Consider the following 24,238-nt stretch of genomic DNA (forward strand, 5'->3'; position numbering starts at 1 on the left):
TCTAGCGGTGCGGTTGCAGATTGCAACCAGATGAAAATGTTCCTGTTTCCTTGCTGTGCCAAGTGCTTAGGAGAACTACAGTGGCCGAGGTGAAAACGTGAATGACTCCATCTAGAGTCAGTGTTTGGTTTGTCCGTTCTGGGCTACTGTAGAAAGATGGCAGCCGGCTCCGTGAAGAGGACACGCTCAATATGTAGATATGAACGCCTCATTCTAAGCTAACAAAAACACAACAATTCTTATTTCCAGGTGAATATACACTAAAGAAAACATACTTATTATATTCCATATCCCCCTAAATACTACATACTGTACCTTTAAGATGGACAGCTATGTATTTGTATCTGGGGCTGACACAATTGAGCAACTGTAACTAAATTTCCAAAGTCACTTGAATGTCAAACTCTAGTAGTTTTAATTACTGTCAGGGTTTTGTTTGGAGACATTTAATGACTCTTAATGCCAAGGGCATGTTTTTGTACTTTTTTTTAAACATAACTTTGGTAAAATGTGTAGTACAGATCAATCATACCTTGGTTTTTACTTATTAGCGTGGTCAAGACGAGAGTAAATTTAATTCATTTTCCTAAAAAGAAAAAGTTAACAATTTTTTTACATCGTTAATACGTCGAGATTGTGGTCATCAAAGTGTGTTACAGAGTGTGAAACGTTTGGATATGTAAAGAAAATCAGTGTAAATAAAGGTGAAAACTAGTTTTGGTGCTCATGTACTGGACTTTATTGACATTAAAGCAATAGGAGGTGCACAGTAAATTTTTAATACCTTACAATATGATCCAAATCCATTGCCTTATACATAAACATGGCTTGTCAGCACAATTCTTGGGTAAAAGTCGATGTTTCTTACTTATTTTGGTGAAGGGGGGGAATCAATTACAACCTATCCAAAAAGGTTTGCTTTTGCCAATTCAGGAAAATATAAAAAAATCCACTCGTTTCATATTCCATATTGAGGATTGAAAATAAGCAGGCAACATTCGCGCCGTTACTCCAAATTCTGGGTGAGATGAAACTCACGAGCTTTTCTTAAGTGCTTAAATATTAACTTGTAAACCACGTGAAGCGTCGTAGAGAAAGGTCTGCTTCGATGAATTTATTGTGCAGTTTAGGCCAGGTCTAAATCAAATACTTCAGCATCAGCGTGGGCTATAGGTTCTTCTTAGTAGATTTCATTATCCTAGCACAAATAAAAAACTAAACAAAAGCCCATCTAACTAAGAGGTAGAAACACAGGCAACTTTGAAACGTTACGGCGGCACACCAATGATTACAACTTTTTAAAATATTGTAACATTAGGAGGATCATGAGTACTGCAACCACTCGGGTGATAAAAGACAAGAAAAGAGGGACAGATGGGAGGAATCACAAAAAAAGGGGAGATGCTCATCAGCGACTACGAAGAGCACTTTTATTAATAATAATAAAAAAAAGGGTAAACAGGTTTTTTAGTAAGCATATGTTGACTAAACGCATCTTAATTCATTTAATGTCAGCTTATGCTTTGCTCTCAATTTAATGAGCCTCCTTGCCATCCGTCATACTTTCTGAGACAAAGGCTTGATGCCACATATTGTCTTTGATTATCACTATATGGATCACGCTGCAGCCTGTTTGGTGACTTAAATCCCCTCTGCTAGGATAACATGAGTGTGATGGAAGGGAATCTAGGCCGGGCCTTTACAGAAGATCACCGTAGCAGGTCACTGACGACACCTTTTGTTAATAGCCGGATGCTTTTAACTAGCATTAGCGAAGATGACCACTAATTTGATTTATTTAGGGGGGAAAGCCTACGCATTCTTAAATAAGGCTACTGGGGAAGGTTTAACTCAGTAAAAACTGAGTGGAAATGAAAAAAAACAAACATGCAATACAGTGAAAAAAAACTTATAAACTTCAGTCAGAGCAAAAAGAAAAAAAAATAATAAACACATGGTTGAGCCACTCCAGACTTCAGAATTCATGTAGCTGATCAGGACACAGAATCAAACATCCTTTAGGCAACAGATCAAATGATGCCTCACAGCCCATCGTCGCGGTGCGGGTGGTAACACATGAGGCCCTACAGGTACAAGCTTTCGGTTTATATTTGTAAGTGCCACGTGGTAGTGGTTAAATTAAGAATGGAGTTAAATAAAGGAAAGGCGAGTGTACTAATAGAGATACGGTCGATCTTCTACACCGTGACGCTTCTTCTTGGTTTCTCAATCAGCTTCGTCCTCAGACTCCTCCTCCTCCGCCGTCTCCAGCCAGGTGAGCCACTGGTTGACCTGAGGGAAGTGAGAAATCACGTCAGTCTTGTACAAAAATGTTTATGAATAGCTGAGGATATTCAGCCACACAAATCAAACATGGCAATCTCTTTTCATGAGAGCAATCCCACGACTGAAGATGTTTGAGGATGTTTGAGGAAACCCTCCCCCACTGTGATGGCATTACTGTACCTGGAATAAAGATTTTCCTTTTCCAGGGAATTCTTGGGTGATGTCTTCTTTCCATGCAAGGAAGGCTTCTTCTTCAATGATCTCCATGTCGTAGAAGTTGACAAAGTAGCGCAGCAGCATGCCTTAGTTGAAAGATTAAAAAAAAATGTTAAATGAATGTTTCCACTTAAGGAACATTATTTGTTGCTTTAGGGCGTGTGTCCATATAGCGTTTTCCTCTGGTAGGACGCTGGGGAGTGTTCCATCCCGGCACTTCATCAAAAAAAGCACTCCCACTGCGTGTGGGTTTTGTATCCGTGACAGCAATATCTTGACAACATATCACCACTCTAACTGCCGTTGAATGATAGCATCGGCCCTTTGCATTTTATTATCTATTTGAAATACTATCCGTTTGTTTGACATTGCAAACGGAGGATTGCCTGAAAAGGAGCGTCAATGACGTCACAAGCGAATGTCTGAAAAGACACTGGTTGCTCAGACAACTAGAATTACCGCCTCACGGTTGTATTGCCTCCGCCAACCAGTCAAGTTGCATTTTACATCCATATCGGTCAAAAATGTCATAATTTTATCCTATTAGACTTTTCTGTGAAACGGTCATAGTTTTCGTATAAATTATTGAGTTATGGCCAAAATCGTGTTTTGTGAGGTCACAGTGATCTTGACCTTTGACCACCAAAATCTAACCAGTTCATCCTCGAGTCCAGGTGAACGTTTGTGCCAAATTGAATAAATTCCCTCCCTGCTTCCATGAGATATGTTGACAAGAATGGGTCGGATGTACTGTACGTATGGACCGACGGACAACGCGGAAACATAATGCCTCCAGCCACAGCCGGCGCTGAGGCATAAAAATGCCTTTCTAAGAAAAATGGTAGTTATAGTGCATTAAAATCATTGTTTTATCCAGTTGCTGCTGTGTGCTTTAAAAAACAGTTAATATCCATTCGTTTACATTAATACATTTGACCAAGAATTATGACCAAATTATTTACCTACCATGACATTTGGCTGCTGCATGCAAACCGATATATTTGGTTAATAACGGCTGTATCTGTCTAGCTCTAGTGGATTGCCCCAGACTCAGGGGGTACTGTACCTTTAGGGAACGTGCTGGTGTTGCAGTGCACCTGCAAGGCGTAGAGGGCGCTGACCTGCAGCTCGGTGTGGTCGTGCAGGAACTTCTGCATGACGGGCTTGAAGGCCAGCAGAAGCTGTTTCTCCTGCTCCAGCTGCTCTTTGGAGGGGGCCGCCAGCTGCTCATCGCCCTCCGCCATGCACAGCTCCTGGGAGATGTACTGGATGAAACTGAGAAAAGATCACAAGGCAGTGGTCGATTACACGAAGGGCCTTTCTCATCGAAGTCGGAGGGTGCATCAATCTTTCTTTGCGTTAGCGATAAAAAATAAGTGGACTATGATGGAATAAATGACTTTCGTCTGCGTGACGGAGCACTTGCACCCAATTTTTTGATGATTATTGGGATACTGTTGTGAATCGCAATTTTTTTGGCCAGGACAATTGTGACATGACATTTTCAGATGGTCGAATGCCTAATCGAGAATATAATGGGTGGATGAATTGATAATTTAAATAATCTTTAGCAGTTGCAGCCCTAGGCAGTGGGAATGCAAATTTTGCATTAATAGTTATATTATAGGCACTAGCTGGTCAAAGAAAAGCCTGAAACACAAACCACTTTTACTGTTCTCACACTTAAATGCTCATTACTTAATTGATGAACTTAAATTGAGCCTCCATCAAAAGTAACTTGAAAAACATCTGCTGTATATTTACCTGGTCATGAGGATGTTGACAAAGCCTTTATCGGTGTGAAGCTTGGGCGAGATGTTGTCTTTAATCCACTTGTAGATGGACTGTGGAGAGGGGTCTGCCTTGATCTGTTTCAGCAGCTCCTTCTCCAGCTTCAGCAGCGGGAACAGGAAGCTCAGGCCCTTCCCCTCCAGGATCTCCAGCATGCGGTCCTTGTTCTGATCGATTTCTGCCAAGAACAACAAGTCAGGTGTTCAGAAGAGGTCACAATGGTAACAACCGTCCCCTCAGTGGGATATGTTAGGGCAGAGTCTGTAAAGATTTAATCCGTTGGATGTTGATGTTTGTAGCAAGAAAGTAAAAGTACCTGGGAGCATCTTCTGCATGTTGACCTTGCTCTGCTGGAAGAGGTCGGTGAGCCACTCTCGGTCCTTCAGCTTGGCCGTCTGTTGCAGGCAGAGCAGGAAGAGGGGGAAGTGCGTGCCGTTCTCCAGCGGGTGAGCCAGCTCCGCCACGCTCACCAGCTCTGCGATGATGGCCCGAGCCGCAAACTGGGCCAGGTAGGACTTCACCAGGGGTACGTCCAGCTCGATCTTAGGGCACTGGTCCAGGACGTTGAGGAAAGCCTGCGAGAGAGGGAGGAAAATGCCAGAGCATGAATAATGATGCAGTCCGCTTCTGGTCTCCATCAGTGACAAATATGTTAAGATTAATTACAGCTACCTCTATGGGGCAATTTGTTATGATTCAAAAAACATCAAACTCAATTGTGAGATGGTTTTGTTTCCTCCTCCTTTTAAGCAAATCCCTGAGATATTGTGCTGGATTTTTATTTATGCAATTATTACTAGTAGTGACCAGTAACCGCTACTGTAACCCAGTACAATTATGTCTTTGTAATTTTAATACTTTTTGATTTTTAGAGATACAAAATTAACAGAAACTAAATTGACACCACATAATGATAAAATGATAACAATAATAGTAATAACAAAAATACAAATTTTTAAAATAAATAATAATAATGAGAAAAATAGAGAATACAAAATTAGATCAATATACAGATTACATCATAAACAATTGGGAAGTAATGATTACACTAGTATGTTCCTAATGCTTATTTACACAAGATCAGGTCTAAAGTTTGAGACGTATACTTTCCATTTTGTCCAGTTAATTGAAATAAAATGTCAACAGTTTACTTAGAACATGCGTCAGTGAAGTTTGAGTCGGATATAAAAGGACTGCTGGATGCGTCTACCTGCATGAAGTTCTCTCCAGTGATGAGGCCCTCGGTGCGAAGCGTGTGGATCAGAGTGCTAGCGTGCTCCTTGTCCTCATCGGGACGGTCCAGAGAGCACACAATGATCTTACTCAGCATCTCCGGCAGGAAGTGCTTGGGAGCCTTCATCTCTCGCGCGCCGCTCACAGCCTCAGTCAGGTTCTTGCTGTTCAAGAACTCAGTCACGATCGCCTCCTGAAGTGGAGAGTGGAGCGCACAGAAATGAGCTTGGGGCCAGTTTGATCACCAAATGTGAATAATGAAAACTGATTTATGCTCTTCATGACACAGAAGTGCTACTTTTCAAAGACAAGCAGTTAATAATTCTCTAATGATTTAAACCAACTCTGAGGTCTAAAGAAAAGGAGAAAAAAGGAAATCGTTCCAAATCAATAGTCTTATTTTAACTACATTATTTACCTTTTTGGCACATGGTAGTCTTTAGGACAGGTTTGGGAAGGTTCGTTCAACATTTTCTAACCGACTGGTGCGGTCATTATGAAAATGTAAGTTGTGGCCGTTTTATTGCATTCCTGATTTCTCCTCTTTATTGCACTCCTTGCTGGTTTTACTGTGCCCAATTACATTTGTATTAAACCTCCCCATTGTTCATATATTGAAGCAGTTCTGGAAAAGACATACAATTTTTGTTTTGCCTACCGTCATTTTAAGCAGCTCCTCCTTGGCAGGAGGAGGTTTCTTGTTTATCTTCTGAGGTTTCTCTTGGATGGGCGGAGGGTTGGTCTTCAGGCCAAGCTGTGGAGGCTGAGCCAAAAGGTCAAGTGATTATTACAGATAGAGTTCCACCAATAAACCATAACATTTTAACAGAATTCCTACAGCTTAAGGCAAGTTTGATTTAAGACTTTTAAAGACTTTTTTTTATTGCCACTCAGAATGAAATTTAAGACCAATTTTATAATAACCGTGCTGAAATTCAAAAACACTTTGCATAAAATACACCAGGCCTCGTATACAGCGCCTTGTACTGGTTTCAGCCGTGCTGCGAAATCTTGGTTGAACACTCAATTTTCGTTAAATGTGCATTTCCCACGTGTCGTCCAGGGTACAGTGAGAGCAAGCTAGCAGACAGTGGTTCTTCTGCTCTGAGCATCCCCACCGGAAACAAAATATGAGCGTTGTTGGTTCTGCTATCCAGATTTGCGTGACGTTAACGCAAGAGGCATTTGGTAATTTATTTTTTATAAAATAGATGTTACCAATTATTTTGAGATTTTACGTTGCAATAAAAAAAGAGTCAAAAAATCCTACTCCTAAGCATTTTTAAGACATTTTGAAAGATTGACTTGAGACATTTTAATACCAATTAAGGCCTTATTTTTTGATTCATGAATTCAATGACTTAAGACTTTTCAAGGATCCGCTGGAACCCTGTTATGATGATTAGGGTTTGGCCAGGCTTCTTGTTTCCTTTCACATGCTCTTCGTCATAAAAACTTTAATTTTCTTTAACACTTTTTTTCCCTATTGTTTAATTGTTTTCTACCCTCTTATCTAGGTTGATGTTAGTTAAAATAATCTAGTGGCAAACCGTGAGTAGGGCTCATCTCTTACCTGTCCCAGAGGGGGGGTTTGAGTGCGTGGGGGCTGAGCGCTGGGAGGCATCATGGTGGGGATCTGGGGCTGGAGCTTGGGTACCTGGTTCTTGTTGAGGAGGAATGACTGAGCAGGCCTGAGGCTGATCTGTGGGACCGGGAAGCGCCATGAACACAGAGCATACATTAAGATGAGACATGCTCTTAAAAAATTTTTTTTTTTTAAATCTGAACATCGGCTACATCCATGCCCTCATATCTCATAATCGCAGTCAGCGGACCAGCTACCAGTTTGAGGAAAAGAGGAGGAGGAGTGGAGGGAGGATAAGAAAGATGGATATCAAAGATAGAGAACACGGTAGAGGAAAGACTGGTAGCAGGTTGTGTTCCTCAGAATAACGCGTCTTTTTATAATCACTGGGCATGAAGACTTGAACACCGGCAGGCAGGACTGCACCATACAGCCACTGATGCTGGTGTGATAATATCTTAAACGACAGGATTTGTCTCTGGAGGCTGATGTTTCAACTTTATGAAAATGCAATTATAAGCTTCGAGCTTGATGACAAAATGTTTTTGTCCATATCCTGCAACCCAGCTACAACTAGTTCTAGTTACCTCATCTGCATTGAGCTGTCCTTTCTTTATGAATCGTGGAGGCATGTCCTTGGACTGGACCTGCTGCTGGGCCAGGTGGTTCTGGTTCTGGTTGAGGAAATGCTGGTTCTGAACCTGTTGAAAGTAACATGGGCAAAGTGGATCACTTTCTTAAGCTTTTGACCTCAGGATTTGTAGAGAAACAGAGATCGATCAACTGTTTGCCTGAATGATTTTAATGTTGTTAGCAGGATTACCTGGTTGGACTTAACAAAAGACTTTGGCCCCGCGTCGAACTGTGACTGTGACTGTGGCTGGGGGGCGGTGTGGCCGGTGTGGCCACTGTGGCCGTTGAAGAGCGGGTTGGTGCGATGGCGTCCCATAGTGGGCGAGTACCTATCCTGAATAACCCCCGGGCCAGTTCCAATCCCACCGCCTGAGTAAGCAAAGTAAAAAGATGATGTTAGAGATTTTACAATCTTGGGCAAGTCATAGTCAAGTCAGCACACTGACAGCTGTTTTTGCCTGTTGGGCTTTTATTGTTTTGTGTTGGTAACTGATTTTCAATAAAAAATATATACATACATTTGCATAAAGCAAGCATATTTTCCCACTCCTATGTTGATAAGAGTATTAAATACTTGACAAATCTCCCTTTAAGGTACATTTTGAACAGATACAAAATTTGAGTCGTACCACAACAACTTCTAAATGGGTTATTCTTTAGGCAAATGAATGATTTTAACCGGCTTTGTAATGCTGGTAAGAATTAAAAAAGCGAGTCCAGATTGAACATCGACAACATGGAAACGAAAATAAAACATGACGACACGTGGCTACGCAGGTCGAGACAGCGAGGAATAAAGCCCATACCTGGCATCTGCCCAAACATATCGGCCAATCCCCCGAGAGTCTCCCTGTCAAGTTTCATTCTGTTGGGCATGAAGGGGCTTTCCAGGAAGAAGTCCATCCTCATCCCCTGAGACATGGGTGCTGGGATGAAACCACCCAAATCCTACAGGAACACACAGAAAAGAGATCATTAAATTGTCCAATAACATGATTACAAGTTCAACCCAGAGCTCGACAAGAATTTCTAACTTTAACTTGAGGGAGTTCCACACTCCATACTAAACTACATGATTGTTATCAAGCCAGAAACTTAATTACATCCTGTGCATATTGTATCATCAGGACAATGTCCTGCTGACTCACACTCCTCACAATAGGTTGCCTGCTGATGTGCAGAAACTGGTTCTTTGTTTGGAAGAGAGGGTTTTAATGGTACAAGTTTATTCATGGAGCCCTTTAACACCTCGGCCTCTGATGTTGGACATTAACTATTAATCATGCCAAAATGTGGGCGATCTGAACAATGAGCACCATCATTTCTCACCGCACTCACTTTCACTGCATCCTGACGGATCTGGTGAATCGTCTTTGGTCCGTTGTCGATGAAAGCCTTGCGGGGGACCCAGTTGTTTTCTCGTAGTTCCACTGTGTCTTGCAGCAAGAAGCGGATTCTAGCGGGCAACTCGTTGTTCATTAAGGATCGCATACGGCCAAAATACTGATCCATTAAAGACTGAAGAAAAAGGATGGAGAGAGAGAGAGGAGGCAGGGGGTGAGAGGACAGGCAGAGTTTGTATGTACAGTATGGCAGCAGGATTTAACACTGGCTGTGAGCCAAGTGGGGCTTTAGGTGAGCTTAGACCATGACCTGAAATGACAGTCGATCCAGGCAGGACCACAAAGGCACAGGGAAAAGAGGCTGGCAGAGTAAAAAAAACAAACTAGCCAGCCAAAACCAGAATGCAAAAAATGTCTGGTTTACCACCCTACCATTTTCTAGAAATTTAAAGTTATTGACTAAAGCTTTATTATTATTTATAGTACTATATTTCTTTTGATTTATGTCATGTCTGATGAACACTTAATCAATCATACACCAAATATCCACTGCTGCCGTTATAATTATGATTTACAGTTTAATGCACATTTTTAGATTATAATTTACAGTGCACATATTGTAGTATATCACTGTAAATATAAATCCTACTAAGTGTACATACAGTACATATTCACATGTACATACTGCACATAATCATCCAGTCATCCACGTATATCCATCCAGTATTTATTTCTTTGCATTATTTGTATTGTTTACAACTTACAGAACACTTGATGTAGATATACATTTTATTTCTACTTTTAATCATTATATTCCTATTTTATTGTTGAAAAACAATTGCTTTTTTTTTTTTAAATCTTTAATATATTGCTTTTAGTGCTGAGCTGACCCGTTCTCTCATCCTAAACATTTCATTGTACCGTTGTACCTGTGTGTTGCACATGACAAATAAAACTGAAACTTGACCTTTAGGGTTTTACTTCTGCATGCAAAAGCATAAATAACTGAGTCACTTATAAAAAAGTTATGAAAAAGCTTTTAAAAAATTGTCCCCGCGTGTTGAATTTGACATGTTCCGCACACCATATACAGCCTCCCCAGATGGTTATGGTGACATTAAAAGCCTGGAGCAGTTACCTTTGCTTTATCATGGTCGAGTCTCGGCCCCACTGTTCTCATTATCTGACAGAGGCACTCCAGATCCTCCCCCATATCCTTGAGCTGGACTCTCTTCTTCTTTTCCAGAAGCTTCAGAAAAGATTAAGGAGAGAAGGAAGGCAGACGGGGGTCATACACGGTACTCGACTCTGGTTTTCATGAAGGTATGCAGGATTTCTTTTGATTCGAACCCTTGATGTGCCTTCGAAATTTTCAAAGGAAGTGAATTTCAAACGCACACAAAAAAGGGGAGAGTGCACGTACTGTTTTGATGCACTTATGAAGGATAGATTCGTGGATGAGGTCGAGTTTGCCAAGTTCCCCGATGAATTTAATGTTGCCAAGCATCTTGACCTTGGCAATGGAACGCTGCTCCTCCTCCTCAGAAGTAAGAGGGTTGTCATGTTTGTCATAGACTGAAGTGAGAGGAGAAACAGAGGTTAGTAGTGGACAGGCGATGATGAAATGAGCTAAAAGATTCTCAAGACATGAACTTACTTTCAACATTTCTGGTACGGTTTTCAAATTCATCTTGAAGTTTGGAAATCAGCAGTCTTCTGAAGGTCTAGAATAGCAAAAAAAGTTTCATTTTACAATTGAGTTGCAGGGAGGTATTAATAACGACAGCAATATAATCATAAAGAGAAAAAAAACAGCTTTTATTGCAGGAAGAGTGAGGCAGAGAATAGTAATGACTAGTGATAAATGAGGAGAACAAATGCACTCAAGGCTTGAACATTTATTTAACTATGCGGCAAAATGTGAGCAGCCACACTTACTGTGCTCTGCTTTTGGGATGTTTGGATCTCAGATGAAGGGCCATCAAAGTTTGGTGCGTCCTCTGCCAAACGCAGACATAGCTGAGCATAGAGCGAGCTATACTTCGGCTCTTCTAGAGCTTTGTCTACAATCTGAACCCCGGCAAGGGAGGGAGAAACCAGAGAGGGACCACTCAGGTCATTAAAACGTGGATGAGAATGAGTCACTCAGAGCAGCCTGCCAAGAGTGGATGAATACATTTCCATTTAGCAGAGGACTTAAGAATAAAAATGTTCTCTTACCAGCAAGATGATTCCTTTAAGGACGAGTTTTGAATCTACGCCCGCGTTCAGGAGCTCAAGGCATAGCTTGTCAAATTTCTCAGGCGTGAGTTTGTTGAGTATGCTAGAAAAATAAAAACAAGAGGGGAAGGGAGAGGTGGCGAGATAAGGAAGTCAGTACGATTATGCAAGATCGAGTTGTTGTCATGACATACTGTTATCAAGAAGGTTTTCCCGCATGCTTAGTTGCATATGGTGGTGTGCCACAGGACAACCTCAGCAAAAGAAATTCCATCCTGATTAAAACAAAAAAAAACTTGCCCAGTTGCCCTCCCTCAACTCCCTCTATTGGGTTTATGATCAGTCCCTCCTTGACCAGAAGGCTGACACTCAATGACTTTTAAGACATTCACCAACACCCCTTTTTCCACCAAAATTAGCGCATATATGCGTGTTCTTTAAATGCAGGAAAACCTGCTAAAAATAGGCGATGATTTCCCATCGCTAGTAGACAAGTATGCCTTTTCTGGTGTGTCAAATTTGACATCACAAACAGTAGTAAACAGACAAGTTTTGCATAAAGCACAGTCAATCTTGGCACTTAAGTGCTTACTCTGGAGATTCTATGTAAAGCTGCAGGCAAAGTGGAGCAACTGAACTATTTCTCTTTGCTCTACTTTTAAGTTTATGCAACCTATGTTTCCTGCGTCAGACCTATGAAAAACACAGGTTTGTTCATGGTCACTGCACCAGTCTGACAGGAGCATTAAAAATACCAAGCAGCAAGACTGCTGGTTTGAAGCTGGGTATTTGTTTTAAGTTAATGTTAAGTCAAAGTCAGTCAATTATTGTATCATACTGCATTACGTCTCAGCTGTAATCTTTCAAAAATGATCCATCAACCATTCTATAATCCTTCACAACCTAACCACTCCTTCACACTTCTGTGAGAAAGCTGCAGCATATCACTTTGTTTGCTGTGACACGGTGCAACAGAGCCAATTAATAATGCTTTATAAATCCAAAGGCTTTGTTTACTAAATCTCATTATCCACGTTGGCTTTCTCTGGCTTTCTCTGGCTTTTTACAGAGAGCAGTGTGTGAGTTCATGTTAGACACCTTGATTTTCTGATCAGGCATTTAGAAAAGTATGTTAGCAACAAGAGGAATTACGCCCTGGATGATGAGGAGGGAGATCCAGAGGTTACCCTTTTTTTTATTTTGGTATATATTACAAAAGAAAAACAGCAATTTGATCTAAATGTGGCTAAATGATTGTACATAGATTTAACATGTGCAGTAGTTTACTTAATTTCTCCGAGCTCAGATTGCAGAGTCTAACGTATGCCTCCTGTTTTGGCCACCAGCTAGTCTACATTCTTGAAGGGAATTCTGTCATCTCTTCATATTTTGTACTTGTAAACATCACCTGACAGAAGGGAACAGGGCTTAAGTGCCTTTAGCAAAACACATGCCATCTTAGTGATTGCAAAACTACTGCAATTCAACACTCACAACATGTCCCTGTTGGACTACATGAAGAAATGTAAAATCATGTAAGACACGACTGATAAACTCCTGATCTTGACTTCGATAGATTCAGTGGAAGACCTTTGATTTTCTGACAGCAATTAGAAAATGTCTTTAATTGGGACATATCATGCTCATTTACAGGTTCATACTTGTATTTAGGCTTTCTACTAGAACATGTTTAATGCTTCAATGTTCAAAAGACACATTCTTTCTCATACTGTCTGTCTGAATAAACCTGTATTCACCCTCTGTCTGAAACACTTTAGCGCTGGTCTCTTTAAGCCCCCCCTCCAGAAAAAGCTGCTCTGATTGGCTTGTGAGAAAAATATGGTGTACTTTTGCAAAGGTAGTTCTCAAGCTGTGGGCAGTATATTCTAATGAGCCTGTATGTGACATAGGAAGGGGAGTTAAATCTGAATGGCTTGTTGAATCACATGTTTTCTGATCTTAGCAGCCCAAAAAAAACTGACTGGGTTGTCTTATTTCACAGTTTGTGGGTTGGTCGGCAGTCCAGATACCCAAATATATGAGCACAAGCAATGAAAATGTGAGTTTTTCATGAGATGTCTCCTTTAAGTCAACCTGACCTCAAGTGCTGTAACCTTTTTCATAAACACTGTTCCAAATTTAAAAATTATTGGTCAAAAATTGACTGGCATTTTCCTTCAGGAGAGCTCTTCTGGCAATCATGAATTAAATTTGGCAAGCCAAACCACACTCGCTGTTAACCCTATGAACTCTGCAATAGAAATGGTCCGCCAGTGCCTACTCTGGTATTTTTGCTTATTTCAGAAGTTAAGTTATAACTTCAAATTCTCCATATCCCTAAAATCTGTACAACCTAAACTAAAAAATTATATAATTATATATAACTGTCAATAAACCATAATAGACAAAAGTATTGAAATTGGGTCATTGATTAAAAAAATACAAAAATCTGAAATGGCTTTTCATATAATATTACTAAATAAACACACAAAACATATTGATCCAAAATATTTCTAAATGTAGAAACATATTTCTTAACACTCAAGTTATTTGAACTGTGCACAATTTTTTAGTTTTTGAGATAACATTTTTGGGAATTTTTAAGAATGAATGCCCTAGCTATTAAGGTTTTTATTTTACATTGATTTAGCAGCAATTAACAGCGATCTCCCACAGCCGCCTGCGGGGCAATACTCTGGCGCTACCGTGCATTTTACCATCGGTACCGCACGTAATGTAATGACATCATAACGAGCATATAACATGATGATGCGAAAGACCGAAGCCTTGGCTTTCTGTTGCAAAAAAGAATGAATGCTCTAGCTAGTATGGTTTATATTTTACATTGACTTAAACAGGATCATGCAAACCGTGATCTCCCGCTGCGGGAGGTCTATTTTTTAAGGGTTAAGCAGGTGGGTTTTCTAAATTTTCCAAGAAAGCGATCAAAATTCTTGCAAACTATTTTCTATGAAAGAGGTAGCAAAAAATAATAACTTTTAGCCGGTATCCACCGGGGATGGATAATTAACTCATGTATACGGGCTTGGACCTTACCCTCTCACTTTCCTGAAGATTCCATCGTGTCGCTCTTTTTCGTTGCTGGAGTTGACATCTCGTCTAGTGCTTCGTGAAGGAACCCATCTCTGAACGCTTTGCCCTGGGGTTTTCCCCAGGAACTCGCTGCAGAGAGAGAGAGAGAGAGAGAGAGCGAGAGAGAGAGAGAGAGCGAGAGAGCGAGAGAGCGAGAGCGAGAGCGAGAGCGAGAGCGAGAGAGAGAGAATCTGGTGACATCCTGGCTGGTACAGAAAAATACACCGCCCTTGCAATACAGTTCTTGTTCTAGCAGGACAAAACCTAATCCCTTAAATGCTTATTTTACAAGTGACTGCACACTCATACTACAAATGCTGCACCACCAGGTCCATCAACTTGTGTCCAATTTACACAGACGGGCCCCAATAGGAAAAAAACACATATTTACTTTAAACAAAATTCACCCGTTGGATGTAGATAAATAACTGTGCTGTCAAAACAAGTGTGAGTACACTGTTTCAGTGCCTTTCCTCCTTTTTTACCCTTTGTTATAAAATAATCCCAGACTGCCCGGTTGGTAAACATGCTTGTGCTATCTGCAGCTGACATCATGTTACAGGACTTCTGGGAATTCAAATCAAAGTTTCCTGGAATTTGGGCCCTTTAATTGTTGTCTAGTCCACTTTTTCTGCAGTGGGGGAAACTACTAGTGCCAATAATTAAATCACATTAAGTGTCCTCTTGAAAAATTCCACATGACAAACCTGTTGCCGACAGTCTTGGGATAGTGCTGAGGTGCGCCCCTACCACCTCCTCCCCCCGAAGAAGCACTGTAGAAGCAAACACAAGGAAGGGAACCAATTAGGTTCATGCAACACTGCATAAAATGGAATGAGCCTGCATCTTGATCTCATAAGAAACAAGAGTAATTGTACTGAATTAGTGTTGTCAAAAATATCAAAGTATCAATACTGAATATTTGAAATGGTTTCAATACTTATTTTCCACAATATCGATGGTAGACTGGTACCAGATGTGCTTGACACACACACTGCTATCCATCTTTTAATAAAAAACTAAAATCTTATACCCTCAATGTTGTGTCAATTTGTCCCTGTGGTTTCGAAAATGGCATTGAATATTGATATTTTTCAAGGTATTGTGTCAAAGACAGAAATACCAGTATCGTGACAAACACTATACTACGTCATAAATTGAACTATTAACTGGTTGTATCCTTGAAACTTGATCACTGTATTTTGGAAGATTATTTAAGTATTATAACTGCAGGAAAAACAAGTCAGTCAGTTATCACAAAACCAATAACCTATCGACTTAAACTGAGTGTCCAAACTTAGAAATAATGGCCTGGCTAACAGCTTCAAGAAATAAACACTGCATGATGCAGTTTGAAATGACTGTCACGATCAGTTGTTGGAGAGCCAGAGATGCAGCTTCAAGTATGACAATGCACACACCTATAGAGCAACGCCAAATGCAGCACAAATAAGGCTACGTCCACACTAATATGTTTTTGTTTTAAAATGAAAACGATCTCCGTCCAGACGAGGAAAACTAATTAGTGTAGATGTAGCCTAAGGTGATAGCGTGTACATTAATGTACGTCGGTTGTATCTTCCACAGATATACTGTACGTTACCAAGGCTACACTTTTCATGTTGCACATGCATCTGTGATTTCCATTGGGTAATTGCTCCCCAAATAAATCCATTATTTGATCACTAAATTGGTTTTCTGTTATGCAACTTACAAGTATTTTCTACCTCTGCCTTTTAGTGTGGCAATGTATAACTGGCTTCTGTTTGATTGTTTTGAAGAATGTATTATTGACCAACCTAAGTTTGAGAGTTACTGATTTAATGCTCGCAAATAAATTATTGCCAAGTTCGATCAGCTTTATGTTGCTGAACTTTTCCCTGAAATCATGCAGTGTAAATGATCAGAAGTAATCAGTACTGAAAATCACCCTTACATTTCTGTAATGATCTTAGATAACTGAATACTATGTGATGCACAAAAGCTAAGGCGACGTGCACGGTTTCAGGTGCAGTGGAAAAGCAGAACAGGTTGTTCTTCACACCGACTGCTCTGCTGCTGTTTGAACATAGACATCATGGTCTATTAATATTCAAATTTTCATAACAGTGCGTTGAACTGCAAGTCAATGCAGCATATCGGCTGATGACTGGGACTGATTATTTGTATATTCAGGGCGTCTGCAAGCCTTGTGAAGTTATATTCAAGGCATTTTTGAAACATTTTAATGATCAACTAGGTCTGGGCGATATGGGGAAAATCAAATATCCTGATATTTTTGACCAAATACCTCAATATCGATAATGCAAAAACATTGTAGGGTTGACCGTTGGTGCTTTCACAAAATATTTGCACAATGACATTTTTGATAGTCATTATATCCACATTACTGATGATTAAGTGTGTAAAGGAACAGCTAGAAAAGTCTGTTCAGTTCAGAAAATTACATCACTTTACTGTAATGCAGCCTTTAAAAACAGAAAAAGACAACACTTATGCCATATTACGATATCCAAAAATCTAAGACGATATCTAGTCTCATATCACAATATCAATATAATATCAATATATTGCCCAGCCCTACGGTAAACCAATTTGCCATCTGCCAAATAACATGAAAATAGTTATTTCTGGACCTCATTGAAAAGGTGCACCATAAAACGGCAACCTTAAATAAAAGGTGATTTAAATATTTAACATAGAGTATCCCAGAGCATCTGAAGCCTCAATCTAGTCATTTTGAAACGTAATCCAGGGTGTGTGACATTGTGTGACAGTGACTCTCTATACTGTAAAACAGGGTGCCACCACCAATAGTCAAACAACAGGACATAAATCCTCTTAGGGCTCATTATGTCTACCTAGCCCCCCTTTTCAAAAAGGTTTCCCAAAGAGAAGTGTCTGACATCCATTTTGAGCCTTCCCACATCCTGCTTTGTTCTCAAGGCCGGAAGTTCCTGCCCAAAAAGCTAGCAGAGGGCTAACCATGGAATAAAAAAATAAAAAGGATTTCCTTGTTGTTATTTTCTGGTCAAGCTTTTGGTTTATATTACCTGAAACGAGAAGCACCCCCTTCTGCAATCACACTCTCCACTTTGGCGGCTTGACAATGATGAATACTCAAAAGAATAAGAATAATAGGAGGGGATGGGGGAAAACGGTGCTGAGGAAGAGAGAAAAAGGGAGTGCAAATTAGTAACCGCATGGGGGGTTGTGGGGAAAACAATGCATATTCATAAGGCTACATCATTAACTATTATTACACAGGGCACGATGAGGCATCCAGCATTTATCTAAGGACTAGCTTGATAAACAGCTCAGTAGCCAGAGCTTTGTTATAGGCCTGTAACACCACTAATGACAAATCTAATTATCAACCCACGTACTGATTGTAAACAGGATCTGTTACACACCACAAATTAGTAGTTGAGCATTGATGAGCCTGCTTGGCACAATGACAACACATAGCAAAACATTTATATTATGTGTTCGTCTTTGCTCTGCTATAACAAAGCAAAGGTGTGTCAGCTAATCGGCTAACATTATTTATTTTATTTATTACATTTACCCTACCCTATTTTACAAGTGCAATTACCTCCGTTTACATCTATTTTTATATTTTATACTTCTAGTGTAACACTTATGTTTATATTTATTTATTACATCTACCTTACCTGTTTTATTTGCTTTATAACTGTGTGTGTGTGTGTGTTTTTACCTGTTATATATTTTATCTGCCTCGTTTAGTCTTATCAAGTATTTGTTTTAAAGCACTGACCATACGTGGCAACTGTGAATCTCATTGTATTTAATACGATGACGATAAGGCTTTCTATTCTATTCTATTAATCGATGGTTAGGTTGCTAAATCACTACTATGTCACAACATTGATCAGATGTTTACTACGTTTGAGTACAATTGATTTAAACTATTTACAAATGGTTCAGACGGTTGTGTAACCTTTATGTGAAGATATATCAGTTACATAAGATAAGATAAGATGAACCTTTATTAATCCCCGGAGGGAAATTCAGGTGTCAAAGCAGCAACATCAGCAAACAGAGTGAAACACAGGAGAGGTAAAGGTATACAAAAATGATAAAAACAATAATAGAGATATAAAGATACAGAGTGAATGGGTGAACATAGTGTGTACAGTCCGTCAATAAATAAATGTAGGATGTGCAATAAATAAATGTAATATGTACAATAAATATATATATGTACAATAAATAAATGTAGTATGTACAATAAATAAATAAATGTAGTATGTACAATAAATAAATAAATGTAGTATGTACAATAAATAAATGTAATATGTACAATAAATAAATGTAGTTTGTACAATAAATAAATGTAATATGTACAATAAATAAATGTAATATGTACATTATGTGCAGTCTATAAAGTGGTATATAGGATGTATAGTGTAAAGTAAGTGGTATATAGGATGTATAGTGTAAAGTAAGTGTATATAGGATGTATTCAATCCATCCAATCCAATCCATGTAGTTTATTTCCCTATAATTTAGAGATATTTTTTTTAAATAATAAGTGATAACTATTACGTAATTTGTATTATCCAGATTATTTTTTATGATTTAAATTGCAGTTACAATGTAATGGCAAAAAGATTTATTTATTGTTATTTAATTTATCACTTGTTCATTAGCTTATTTTGTTCTAACGTTTTTATCTATTCTTTTGTTATTATACTGCTTATTTGCACCAACAAAACCAAAGCAAATTCCTAGTGTATACCTCATACACCTGGCAATAAACGCGATTCTGATTCTGATGTGAAGATGCATGTCACATTATAACAACGTTAGTGTTACTGTCTCATCCGAGATGGACTGTGTACATTATGTCCTGCTATTTGGACCGAAAACAGGACTAGCTAGCATGCAAACCTAACGTTACTGCTGCACCATGATGCAGTGATATTGGGGCAGGGCAGCGTGGTTAGCTGCTAATGTTTCCACTCGTCTGTGCAGGCTTGTATAGCATCATGGCTGAGAGACTATATTAAGGATTTAAAGGCCAGTTTTTTTGTGAGTGGTACTGGCCTAACATCCCGTGCAAGATAACGGCACACCAAAATGACATCTGACATATGCATTACTACCGTCTTATGTTCCTGTAAATACGATAACGATAATACTTTATTATTGTCAGACAGGTCTGACATTTGTTTTGCGTCACAGCAGCTCCACAGAAAGGACAAAGACACGAAAACAAGGATACACACTGTCCATTTAAACATTACAATCACAGTTAAGACGATATTCAGGGCCCTTCAACGCACATTTGATCTGGGATTATTAGGCTCCATATTTAGTTTTAGGATGTACAAAAGAGTGCTTCAATCTAACCTTATTAAATCCTGTATCTCCGATTTGATGGTAACAATTGATATTCACATGGTCGGGTGTCAGAGACGATGGTGTTTCAGCCAATTAATATGTTATTATAATAGGCAGATTCATAGAGTTTGACTTTAAAGTAGTGGACAAACTCTTGTACCATGTATAGTATAACAAAACTGTAAAACAATCATAATCACAGAAGTAAAAAAAGAAAAAAGAATTTGTTTACTCGTTTACAAAAGAAAGTAAATACTTTGTTTTGTGTTTTTACAAATAATAAATTCAATGTGGTCTTTCCAAGATAACAGGTGGTCCATCATTAGTCCCAAATAGTTATATGAACATACCTGCTGGACTTTATATATGTTGTATCATATAAACATATAAACATGACGTCTTGTTTTCCTGTAACTAGTTGTAAGAGTAGCTAGGCGACGACGCCATTTTAAATCAGCTGAGCTAAGCTAAGCTAAGTAGGCTAGCCGGTTGCTATGCTAACTGACGTTCCACATTCTAACGGTTAAGCTAACCGTTAGCGAGCTTCTGTTTTAAACCGTTGGTGTCTTTTAGCTTCAGACGCCATTTTGGATGAGCCGGTGCAGGTTTTTTGTTTTTTTTACGAAAGGGAGGAAGAAAATAAATCTTTAAAATCCTTACCTTTAACAAAGCAACTTCAGCTTTATATTGTTGTGTGACTAAACCAAAGAAGAAACAAAAAGACTGATGTAAAAAGATAACACGGTAAGGTATCAGGAGGAGAGCTAAAAGCAGAAAGATGACCGCACGAAAACACACACATCAATCCGCTACTCGCTGCCTGAAGAGCTCGAGAGCTCGAGAGCTTGCTGCTGCTCACTGCTGCCTTTTGGGGACGAGCGGAATCGCCAATTTTGATTGGTCAGGTAGTTTGTTGCCATGTCAATCCTGGCCAATCAGAGGAAAGATACGTTTTTTAAGGCGTTTCCAGTAACGCGTATCAACCAATGAGAGGCCGTCTTCAAGCAAAAGCGCCCGCCTCCTCTATGTGATTGACAGACAATTTAACATCAACGATATTGGTTATTTTGCTTAAATTAAGAAATATAAAGGCATTAATTAAATAACTACTTCGTAAAAGATCAGGTATTCTTTTCTTCAAATTCTTAAAATAATCTCAATCCTGGCCAATCACAGGAAAGATACGTTTTTTAAGGCGTTTCCCAGTAACGCGTATCATCCAATGAGAGGCCGTCTTCAAGCAAGAGAGCCCGCCCCCTTTATGTGATTGACAGCCAATTTAACATCTGCAGTGCAGGAAAAATGATTGGTTATTTATGCTGAAATTAAGAGAGATAAAGGTATCAATTCAATAACTATTGTATAATAATAATACAAATAATAAATAACTGTTTTTTACCTCTTCCTGCACTTTATATTATTCATTTATTTTTTGTTAAGTTGTATAGTCTTAAATTGTGCAAAATAAATAAACAAAAAAAAACAAGATAAAATAAACTACTTAGTAAAACATCAGGTATTCTTTTCTTTAAATTCTTAAAATAATAGACACAGTAAAGAGATATTTATTGAAAAGATATTGGTTATTTGCTGAAATTAAGAGAGATATAAAGGCATCAATTAAATAAATATTATGTAGTCATATTATTTCTTTATATTAATCTTGTCTCTAGGTGGAGGCTTCAGATAAGCCCAGTGGGTTTTTTGCCTCTTCCTGCACTTTATATTATTCATTTATTTTTTTTGTTATGTTATATAGTCTTAAATTGTGCAATATAAATAAACAAAAAAATAAATAAGATAAAATAAACTACTTAGTAAAACATCAGGTATTCTTTTCTTTAAATTCTTAAAATAATGGACACATAATAATAATAGAAGTGTGAACAGTATTTAACAATAAAATGTGTAGAAAAACATTCTTGCTTATATTTTCTATATAAGCTGAAGTTGTTTTAGGAAATAATGCATTGTAAGAGTTGCAAATAAGTCCTATAAATGAGCAGTATGCACATTTCAAATAACTTTTATTTTGCCTTCTTTTGTTTGAACTTCTTTCAAACAAAAGAAGTTTGAAGACTGCTTTTGTTTGAAGAAGTCTTCAAACAAAAGAGCCCGCCTCCTTTATATGATTGACAGACAATTTAACATCTGCAATGCAGGAAAAGATATTGGTTATTTATGCTGAAATTAAGAGAGATATAAAGGCATCAATTGAATAACTATTATGTATTCATATTATTTATTTATATTAATCTTGTCTCTAGGTGGAGGCTTCAGATAAGCCCAGTGGGTTTTTTGCCTCTTCCTGCACTTTATATTATTCATTTATTTTTTTTGTTAAGTTGTATAGTCTTAAATTGTGCAAAATAAATAAACAAAAAAAATAAGATAAAATAAACTACTTAGTAAAACATCAGGTATTCTTTTCTTAAAATTCTTAAAATAATAGACACATAATAATAATACAAGTGTGAACAGTATTTAACAATAAAATGTGTAGAAAAACATCCTTGCTTCTATATTCTATATAAGCTGAAGTTGTTTTAAGGAAATAATGCATTGTAAGAGTTGCAAATAAGTCCTATAAATGAGCAGTATGCACTCTTCAAATAACCTTTATTTTGCCTTCTTTTGTTTGAATTTCTTTCAAACAAAAGAAGTTTGAAGACTTCTTTTGTTTGAAGAAGTCTTCAAACAAAAGAGCCCACCTCCTTTATGTGATCGACAGATAATTTAACATCTGCAGTGCAGGAAAAGATATTGGTTATTTGCTGAAATTAAGAGAGATATAAAGGCATCAATTAAATAACTACTTAGTAAAAAGATCAGGTATTCTTTTCTTCAAATTCTTAAAATAATAGACAAATAATAATAATAATAGAAGTGTGAACAGTATTTGACAATAGGATGTGTAGAAAAACATCCTGGCTTATATTTTTTCATATAAACTGAAGTTGTTTTAGGAAATAATGCATTGTAAGAGTTGCAAGTAAGTCCTATAAACGAGCAGTGTGCATATTTCAAATAACTTTTAATTTGCCTTTGACACTTGTATTATCTGATTGTCTTATTATTTTATGATTCATGGAATACAGCATATCCTCATCATTTGACTTTAGCTGTGGAGGACCGGAAGTTTCAATAAAGATTGCAGTCCTATTTGTTCACACTATATATACTGGTCATATAGCACAGAGACATTTCACTTCAATTCTTTGGCCCGAGGTCGATTTTCACTTATATAAAGAAAAACACTGGCCAAACAACACTAACACATACTGTATATACCATATTAACCATACATTCAGAAGTACTTAATACCATAAAGGCCATAAAAATGTAGCACAATATTAAAACCGACCTAAGTTTCCCTACAAGTAGTTCATGTTTAATTCAGAGGAATCAATAATTGGCATTTGTGAAGAAAGGGATTCAGGGTTCAGGCTGCCAGAGGCTGCAAGTGACACATTATTTTCTCTATATATTTATTTATTACATGAAAGTGCACACACTCAACTTCCTAATGATAGTGGGCTTATGACGTCTGATGGATGCAGCAGTCATCTTGAACACACAACCTTCTGTTTAGAGGCTCATCCACTCTGTTACATCAGTACCAATGGATGAAGTCGACTGTCCACTGCCACTCACAGTCCAGTTTTGAACAGTTATAACTGACTTAATTTTTTTTTACTTCATCCACAACTGCCAGGTTTGGAGCTGCATCAGTCCAGGCCAAGGACAAACTGCAGCATATCATTCAGTCTGCTGAGAAGGGCACGGGTCACGACCTCCTCTTCTTCTCATTGCAGACAGGAAAATAATTGGGCACCTCCATCACCCTGGACGCCCCCAAACTCCCCCTGGCACTTCCAGCTAATCAACCCTCCACCTTCGTCACCTTTACTGCTGCACTGTGGCCAAGAAAACATCACAAAAGGACGAGAAGCAAGAAATAAATAAAATGGTATGTGGGATATGAACACAATACTTAATATTTACCTAAAAACAGTTTTTTTCCCCCGCCACACTTCTCACTAACCATGACAGATGTACTGCCCTTAAAACCTTTGTAAATACTGTCAGTGAATTTTGTCTTGTGGTAATATGTGGATAATGTCTGCTGTGTTAGTCATGTGTCTAATGTGATGTTGATGTCTATGTTTTGATGTTACTGACAGCTTGAGCTTACCCACCATGCTGTATACCGAAAGCAGATTCCAACGACCTTGGTTATGTGGTCAGTAATAAATGATTGATTGACTGATATTTAAAGGTCTAGTGTGTTGGATTTAGGGGGATATATTGGCAGAAATGGAATATAATATTCATAACTATGTTCTCATTAGTGAATAATCACCTGAAAGAATCGTTGTGTTTTCGTTAGCTTATTTTGAAGATGTGAGAGACCCCACACATAACACCATGTTATGATAAATTTAACAGATTTGTTCCTATCGTGTGTGGT

At 38.4% G+C, this 24,238-nt stretch overlaps 1 protein-coding gene and 1 non-coding gene across 3 annotated transcripts; both read right to left on the bottom strand.

Annotated features, from left to right (window-relative positions):
* Window positions 1–715: 715 nt before the first annotated feature.
* Window positions 716–20,643, bottom strand: eif4g2b (eukaryotic translation initiation factor 4, gamma 2b). Of its 2 annotated transcripts, none has more exons than XM_074633695.1 (21): window positions 20,428–20,643; window positions 17,454–17,563; window positions 15,108–15,173; window positions 14,365–14,490; window positions 11,308–11,410; window positions 11,026–11,157; window positions 10,745–10,811; window positions 10,511–10,662; window positions 10,226–10,336; window positions 9,083–9,262; window positions 8,551–8,692; window positions 7,935–8,113; window positions 7,699–7,812; window positions 7,100–7,228; window positions 6,185–6,289; window positions 5,504–5,719; window positions 4,610–4,868; window positions 4,267–4,471; window positions 3,569–3,777; window positions 2,467–2,588; window positions 716–2,292 (listed from the first exon to the last, which is right to left on the bottom strand). In XM_074633695.1, exons 8-21 carry the CDS (start codon window positions 10,592–10,594, stop codon window positions 2,227–2,229), a joined length of 2,121 nt encoding a protein of 706 aa, XP_074489796.1. In that variant the 5' UTR covers window positions 10,595–10,662; window positions 10,745–10,811; window positions 11,026–11,157; window positions 11,308–11,410; window positions 14,365–14,490; window positions 15,108–15,173; window positions 17,454–17,563; window positions 20,428–20,643; the 3' UTR covers window positions 716–2,226. The 2 variants fall into 2 exon arrangements, with proteins under 2 accessions (XP_074489796.1, XP_074489795.1); XM_074633694.1 differs by having other exon boundaries at window positions 9,074–9,262; window positions 20,428–20,624.
* Window positions 7,328–7,505, bottom strand: LOC141767161 (small nucleolar RNA SNORD97). Its single transcript, XR_012593814.1, has one exon. It is a non-coding gene; the product is annotated as a small nucleolar RNA SNORD97 (small nucleolar RNA).
* Window positions 20,644–24,238: the final 3,595 nt, after the last annotated feature.

The sequence above is a fragment of the Sebastes fasciatus genome, chromosome 4 (assembly GCF_043250625.1).
Source record: "Sebastes fasciatus isolate fSebFas1 chromosome 4, fSebFas1.pri, whole genome shotgun sequence".
Classification (NCBI taxonomy): Eukaryota; Metazoa; Chordata; class Actinopteri; order Perciformes; family Sebastidae; genus Sebastes; species Sebastes fasciatus.

What these genes read in the sequence shown, in the direction of transcription:
- eif4g2b (XM_074633694.1), bottom strand. Translation starts at nt 10,594, where the DNA reads ATGCTTGGCAACATTAAATTCATCGGGGAACTTGGCAAACTCGACCTC. An exon ending in ATGCAGTGAAAGTGAGTGCG is followed by an intron (nt 8,693 to 9,073) that starts GTGAGAAATGAT and finishes GTGTTCCTGTAG; the next exon opens with GATTTGGGTGGTTTCATCCC. An exon ending in CACCAGCACGTTCCCTAAAG is followed by an intron (nt 2,589 to 3,568) that starts GTACAGTACCCC and finishes CTTTCAACTAAG; the next exon opens with GCATGCTGCTGCGCTACTTT.